General features: G+C 38.1%; 1 protein-coding gene across 1 annotated transcript in view; it reads right to left on the bottom strand.

Moving 5' to 3' along the window:
- Positions 1-7,855, bottom strand: part of Myo9a (myosin IXA) — a gene marked incomplete at its 3' end in the record, with an annotated part of 191,454 nt that overhangs the window by 42,520 nt on the left and 141,079 nt on the right. The window contains exons 22-24 of the mRNA XM_013354586.2: positions 6,363-6,512; positions 4,966-5,285; positions 2,573-4,171 (exon numbers count right to left, since the gene is read on the bottom strand). Of these exons, the coding sequence (XP_013210040.1) occupies positions 2,573-4,171; positions 4,966-5,285; positions 6,363-6,512 (2,069 nt within the window). The remainder of the gene's footprint in view (positions 1-2,572; positions 4,172-4,965; positions 5,286-6,362; positions 6,513-7,855) is intronic.

Genomic DNA, 7,855 nt, shown 5'->3' with positions numbered 1-7,855 from the left:
AATAAATAAATTTTTAAAAAAATATTTAAAAAAAAAAAGGAAACTACGTGCATGGTGAGTTCTTAGAGGACACTATGGTGGCAATCATTGGGTACACTACACTATGGTAGGCTATGTTTAAGAAAGGCAGCAACAAAACTAGTTAAGAACCAAGGCAAACCAGGCAGTGGTAGCACACGCCTTTAACCCAGCTCTTCTGAGGCAGAGGCAGGTGGATCTCTATGAATTCAAGGACAACCTGACCAATGAAGCAAGTTCTAGGATAGCCAGAGCTGTTACATAAAGAGATCCTGTCTCGAAAAACAAAACAAACAAACAAAAAAAGAACCAAAGTGAACTCAATGAGAAAACAAAAATTCCAAATCTATCACATCCTTAGGATACTTGTTTTAAACAGGCTTTTCATATAATCATTTTTTATGATAGTAATAAGGATCTTGTTTTACTTTGGGATGATTCCTGTTGGTTAGGGGAAAAAAAAAAATCACTTCTTAAACTCTTCTAAATTTTCATCCACTACCTTAACTTTGAAACTTGAGGCAATGTAGAATAATACTAACAATGGTAGGATATGAATTGTTATTAAGCAAAACGAAGTATTCTACAAACAATACAGGCATTAAATTGTGAACATTTAATTTTGTCTGAAAAATTCAGGGATAGGACTGCTTTATTAAAATTCTATGTAGAAATAGAGTATCAGAATCTGAAGAAAATTTGAACAGTATCTAGATTTTCGTGGCACTAATTATTTTGATTAATTAGTATTATGGGTTTTAAAATTCATCCTTAGACTATAAAATCCTTGGGAATCATGACTTAACTACTAGCATCAGACTACTTCAAAACAGACAATAACTTAGAAAATTGGCCGATAAGTTAGACACTTTTCCATTAGAAATATTTTACTTTCATAAGGGGTTATAAGAAGTTATCTTGGAGCCGGATGGTGGTGGCGCACGCCTTTAATCCCAGCACTCGGGAGGCAGAGGCAGGCAGATCTCTGTGAGTTCCAGGCCAGCCTAGTCTACAAGAGCTAGTTCCAGGACAGGCTCCAAAGCTACAGAGAAACTCTGCCTTGAAAAACCAAAAAAAAGTTATCTTGGACTGGGGAGATGATTCAGTGAGTATAGCTGTGTTAAGTCTGAAGCTTAATAAGGATGTATGATGCTCCAGGTTTGATTCCAAGCATCAGAATTAAACAAAACAAAAATAACACCAAAAAAATAATAAAAACCCTAAATCAGAAAACAGTTCTTCATGTCTGCCATGAGTTAAAATTCTTTCCTTGTCAGGAGGGGGAGGGAAATGGGAGGCTGGGAGGAGGAGGATTCTTTTTTTTTTTTCCTTTTCTCAATAAAAAAAAAAAAGAGTAACAAGACTCTTAACCACTGAGTCTTCTCTCCAGCATGCACGCACACACACACACACACACACACACACACACACACACACACACACACACACACACACACACATGCAAGAGCTAAGACTGAATCCTATATCATCACCAAGTTCTTCGGCTTTCTGTCATTACCCCCCACCCTAGAATGATGCTCTGCTTTTGGATGTCTCTGGTAGGAACCGGAAAAGTGTCAGAAGGTGCACAGTAGCAAATTGGTATCCCATGGTGGTTATTCACCACCATGGTTCAAGATAATACAATAACCTCTTAAGGGGCCAGGCTAATGACACAAATCTTTATCAATAAAGTCAATCTATCAAAAAAAAAATTCTTTCCTTGTGGTTATCATCACTTAAAGAAAAGACCTAAATTATAAAATAAAGAATTCCCACTTAAAATAGATGCCTAAAGCAGTCTGACCCTCAGAAACATAAGACAGATTTGGGCATACTGGTGCATGGCTTTAGCAGTCCCAGGTGGCAGGCAGATTTCTGTGAGTTTAAGATCAGCCTGGTCCACATAGTGAGTTCCAGGCCAGTGTGGGCTACAGGGTAAGATACTGTTTCAAAAATATAGGAAAACAAAACAAAACAAAAAAAAAACCTCTAATAGCTGGATGGTGGTGGCACATGCTTTTAATCCCAGCACAAACCCTATAAAGTAGAAGATAGCAGCCAGCACCTGGGGAAAAAGCTTTAGTAAGTGAGTTTTAGTACTAAAGATGAAAAAGACCTGTTGATAACAACTTTTATACAACTAATATTACTATATCATACACTTAAATTTTATGATAAAAGGTATTAATGAAGACCATAAATAGGGCCAATAGCTGTGACAAAACATGTTCTGAAAAGTCTTGAAAATAACCAGATTGAAGCACTCTACTTCATAGCTCTACATCGACCAGCACATGCTGAATGCCTGGAACACTGACAAGCACCATATTGTCCTTTGCAAATGCTTTTCAATTAATGAGGAAGAATAAAAAGAAATGTGCTATCTACACTCAAAGATTCCTAGGCTATAACTACTCATACTTTACACAGAGAAAAATCACAGATTAGATAGTGTAGCATGAATATAGACAAGAGTGGAACACACAAAGCGCTTCAACAAACTACCCTAGGAAACTTCCTACTTAACATATAAAATACAAATTTTACTTACGGTGGAATAATCATATTGTCTTTTGGTGTGAAGAAAATGGCTCTTGAATTTCCCCCTCTGGAAGGGTCATCAGGTCTGTGGCCATAAGAGTGAGTTGACCTAAAGTGTTCTCTTTCTGTAATGCGGTTATTAGAGAGTTTACAGGCAACATGTTGGGTGCCTATTCTTTCTGCCTTGGATAATTCCCTGGCAGTCTTTGATTGGCATGGGCTTCCTTTTCTTTCAAAGAAGAGGGTGACAGGTCGGTCTTTCGGAGGTAAATGAATGGAGGAACTATCTTTTGTGGCAAGAGATGTATCTCTTTTAATGACTGCTGATGGGGAACCTAGTACACCAACTTCTCCCTCACTTGGGGTATTTTGGATATGCAGAGAAGATGGCCTTTCTACTCTTTGTCTTGGCTGATAAAAAGATGGTGCCAAGAGAGATTCCTCAGTGCGTGCCTGTTCAACTGTCTTGAAGGCTTGACGTTCCTTCTCTAAAATATCTGTCTGTTGACGAATCTGTTCCATCATTTCTTTTTCATTCTGCTGCTGTAACTGCTTTTGCCTTTTCTCCTTTTCAGTATTCAGCTTTTCCAACTTCTTAAGCACAGTACACGAAGCATCTGTATTCAAAGGAATCACTTGATCTCCTGAAAACTGACACTTCCTGGCTTCCCTGTTGATATCTAAAGTAATAGCTGTATTCAAAGTGGCTTCTCTTTCCAGCAGTTTGTTTCTTTGGATACTTGTGTCTGGTTGGAAACCTGTTTTTAAAGGTTCTTGATGGGGAATATAAAAAAATGTAGGTAGACTACTTGAAACAAAAGAGTCTCTCATCTGGGGTTTACAGGAGATAGGTTCAGAACAGACCAGCTTTTCCTTAGCAGTCCCATTCTTCAAATGCTCTGAGTCACAAGATGCTCCTTTTCTAGTCAATACTGAGCTACTGTCCCTTGAGGCACTGAGGACATTGTCTTGTGAATGGAATTTTGGATTAGCAGATATATTGGGTGATGGAATCTTCAATTCTCCCTCATCTAAAATGAGGGACTTTGGTTTGCTCTGTTGGCTCTCCTCACAAGTCAGAAGTTCTAAGCTTCCTTGTGAACTCTCACTATCAGGTGTACCCTGTGGAGACTGCAGGCCTTCAGGAGCCAGTTCTGAAGACCATCTACGTTCCTCTGAAGGAGACACACCACCAAGAGAGCGAACTTTCAGCAATTCTAAGCTAAATATAGCTTGCTCTAATTCTCTCATTCTCCGACTTTCCCTTTTGGCTCGACCTACTTTTTTCTGATGGAGATCCTCCAAGGACTTGGGTCTCTGTCTTACAATCACTTCTTCCTGCAAGTCCGTACCACTTTGGCTTCTGCCTCTCTCATGCTGCTTGTCTGGAGACTCCTTTGAGAAATCCATGGAACTTTCACGGCTAATTCGATTACTCTCTATCACAGATTTACATTCCTCTATGGCTTTCACTCTGTTGTCAAAAGAACGATCCTCCCACTCAGAAGGGTCTGAACCCTGAATTTCTAGAGTTCCACATGCCTTGATATGCACCAATCCATGCTCTAGTTTTGTTTCTTTTAGCTTTTGCTCTTTTAAAGCTTTATATCTATACAAAAATAGACAAAATGGATTAGAGAATTTAATTTACTATAATTTTTTTTTGTATACAGTCAGTATTCTGCCTACAGGCCAGAAGAGGGCGCCAGATCTCATTACAAATGCTTGTGAGCCACCATGTGGTTGCTGGGAATTGAACTCAGGACCTTTGGAAGAGCAGGCAGTGCTCTTAACCGCTGAGCCATCTCTCCAGCCCTACTATAATTTTTTAATAGATGGAACACTGTTATCCTTAATTATGTTCAAAGTTGACCTTAAACTGCAGGCTCAATGTAATCTTCCTGCTTCAGTCCCCTATTTAGCTAGGACTAGAATGTACCACTATATTCACCTGCAAAAACTAACTTGATTATACTAGGTTGAATTATCCTCTTCTTTATATGAGTAATTCCTATCTGGATAGCCTCAACAAAATGTTAACTGAACTAAAGATCCATCAATAGTGTGACTTTAATATAGTACAATAGAGATCAATGTTCCCAAGGTCAAAAAAAAAAAAGGGGGGGAGTTGAATATTTCCAAATTTATAAGATTAAACCATATGTACAAGGTTTTTTTTCTTAGCAGTTATAACCATAGATCATGGAGGTTCCCAACTTGATTTATTCAATGAACATTTATTTAACTTCTGCTATTGCCCAGACATTGCAGGTAAGAACTGGTAGAAATTTATCACAGTCTAGTGATAAAAAAACATAGGTAATAATGAAAGTATTAAAGCAAAGGTTTAAATAAAGGACCTATAAAAACAGAAGAACCAACTGCTTCATTAACATAGATTACCTTTGTCTTGCTCTGAATCCTCTATATGTTGACTGTAAAAGGATAATTTTGTTCCTTTGTTCTTTGTACTTCTTACTTTGCCTGTAGCTCCTCCACCTTGCCTGTATACAGGTAGCAGCCCTGTGTCGGCATCTACACAGTTCCCTCCACCGCTGCTGGATAATGACAGCTGCAGCTCGTAACTCCAAGTATCGCTGTCTCTCTAAGTGAGCACGCCAGGAAGCTTGGAGAAGGGATGCTGCACTAGCCATAATCAAAGCATCTTTCTTCACAGTCGCATTTCTGACATGCTTCTGATTTAGGTAATTCCTCCAGAAACGCTAAGGGAAATGAGAAATGTCTGTCAAGTTATCACTTGTTTCATAGGATAGGTAAAAAAGGCTAAGTTTCTATGTCATTAGCACTTTAAGCATATAAGCAACTAACTTGTTGGTGGTTAATAATAACAATATTATTATAATAATGTTAACTCTTTCTATGCTGCCACTGAGTTGTGTTGATGTTCTGGTTGGTCTGCTGCTGCAGGTGTAATGAAAATGGATACTGCTTTACAAGAGGTGTTGAAGCTCACCTCTTCTAAGACCACAATGACTTAACAGATGGGATTCACAAAGTTGCCAAAGCCTTAAACAAGTGTCATGCCCATCTTTGTGGACTTTCACCCAACTATGAGCCTATATATGCCAAGCTGATGGAGGCCCTTTATGCTAAGCACTAAATCAATGCTATTAAAGTTGATGACAACAAGAAACTAGGAGAGTAGACTGGCCTCTGAGAAAATTCATCAAGGGTAAAAAAAATTCATATAGTAGTGGTAAAATAAAAAACTTCAGGTAAGGCCACTCTCCAAGAATACTGCAAATGTAAGCTAATAAGTAAAAACTTGGTTTTTTAGAAAATAAATAAAAAACTTTTTTTGCTTACCAACAGCAGCTATTTTAAATTTGAGGCCAGCCTGATCTACAGAGTGAGTTCTAGAACTGGCTCTAAAACTACATAGAGAAACCCTGTCTTGAAAACAGCCCCACCACAGCTATTTTAAATAATATAACCTAGCTGAGGTTAATTATACAATTTAATGTTTTCAGGTTCTACAGATTAATTAGTCAGTTCTATTTTCTCATTCATTCATTCATTCATTTTTGACAGGGTCTCTCTATTGTAGCTCTGACTGTTCTGGAATTCTACGTAGACAAGCTGGCCTTTAAATCCCAAGATGTTACCTGCTGTTACATTCAAGGTAATCTATTGGGTGTCACACGTATTTAAGAAATGATTATAATTCATTCTTGTCTCTGAAGTTTCATTATTACTTCAATGTTTCACAGTAAAATGGTTCTGGTTACTAAATGAAGTCCAAACTCACTCTTACACAAAGAATCCTAGTCTCATCCCACCTGGATAATAACAGATGCCTGTCTCAAATGGAGGAACTGTTGCCTAGAGAGCAAGACCCTAAACCACCGCTGCAATAGTACAATTCTTCGAAGCACTTCCTGGTGAAGCAGATCTTGTAAGTGCTGTCGTTCATGCTCCTTTAGGAAAACCTATGAGAAGGAAGAAAGACAAGGGATAAAGCTTAAGAAGAAATGAAGAACACTATTCATGAATTATTGTTTCTGGGGTAAGCTACTCTTTCAGAAAAGGACATATATAATGGCAGACATGCAAATAAAGTACTGATAAATAGTTCTATCACACTGGGCGGGGGTGGTGCAGGCCTTTAATCATAGCACTAGAAAGGCAGAGACAAGCAGATCTCTGTGAGTTCAAGGCCAGCCTGGTTGACAAGCGCTAGTTCCAGGATGGCCAGGACTACACAGAGAAACCCTGTCTGAGAAAACCAAAAATAGTTCTATCACCTGAACTAAAGTAATCATTTTCAAACTCAAAAAAGATGTGAGTACATGAGAGAGGAGATGGGGAAAATTAGAAAATGTACCAAATTTCTATTTTCAAACCTCTGCTACGTTACTGCTTCTCATCTGAAAAAGTCATTGCTGTAAAAGATCAGAATACCACTAGCCAATATGTCACAATTTTTTAAAATTTTGGAATGGGGAAAAACTGATAACTGCCGATCTTAAAAAGTGAGTACAACCTGAAGGAACCAACAGTAACCATCTATTTGACATCTAAAGTGCACTAAAAGTTTCTTCATTCCCAGAGTCAAAAGTAAGTATAAAATAGACATATCTCTTTGAAATAGAATTTATGGTTCATCTTTAGGAGTAGACAGATATATCAAGAGTTAAAGATTAAACTACTATGGGATGGAGACAGACGATCTTACCTGAGCAATAAAAGGATTGGAAAAACTAAAAGTTTCTAGCTAGATAGAAAAACTAAAGCACATGAGACAATGAATAACTGAATTAGTCTTCAAAAAGTACTGTTAAATATTATGAAGCTACAATATGAAAGTGGATTTTGTTTGTCTTGTGTGTTTGTGACAGATGCTCATATAGCCCAGGCTGCCCGAAACTTCGATGTAGCTGAGAACAGTCTTGAATGAGTGAGTCTTCTAGCACTGCTTTCTAGTACTGGGACTCAGGCATGTACTACTATTTCCAAGACAATATATGGGGGGTCAGACAGTGTGTGTGAGGAAGATAATATAAACTTAGTGAGGAGTCTATTGGAAAAATAATTGACATGAAGTCAATAAAAAGAAAGTGACATATTTAAATGACACAGAGGAAAAGAGCTATGGATCAGAAACAAAATGGAATCAGGAATGGAGAAATGGGCTGAGATACAAAATCATCTTTTCCTTAGGCACCTGGAAGCCCCTCTAGGTCCAAGTCTCTACCCAACCCTACGATGGCTCCCTTAATTAAGATATGTGCTTCCCTGCTCCCCTATCCTACCTTCCTATATCCCAATCATC

The sequence above is a fragment of the Microtus ochrogaster genome, unplaced genomic scaffold (assembly GCF_000317375.1).
Source record: "Microtus ochrogaster isolate Prairie Vole_2 unplaced genomic scaffold, MicOch1.0 UNK49, whole genome shotgun sequence".
NCBI classification, from domain to species: Eukaryota; Metazoa; Chordata; class Mammalia; order Rodentia; family Cricetidae; genus Microtus; species Microtus ochrogaster.
This window is presented reverse-complemented; position numbering and strand designations above follow the sequence as displayed.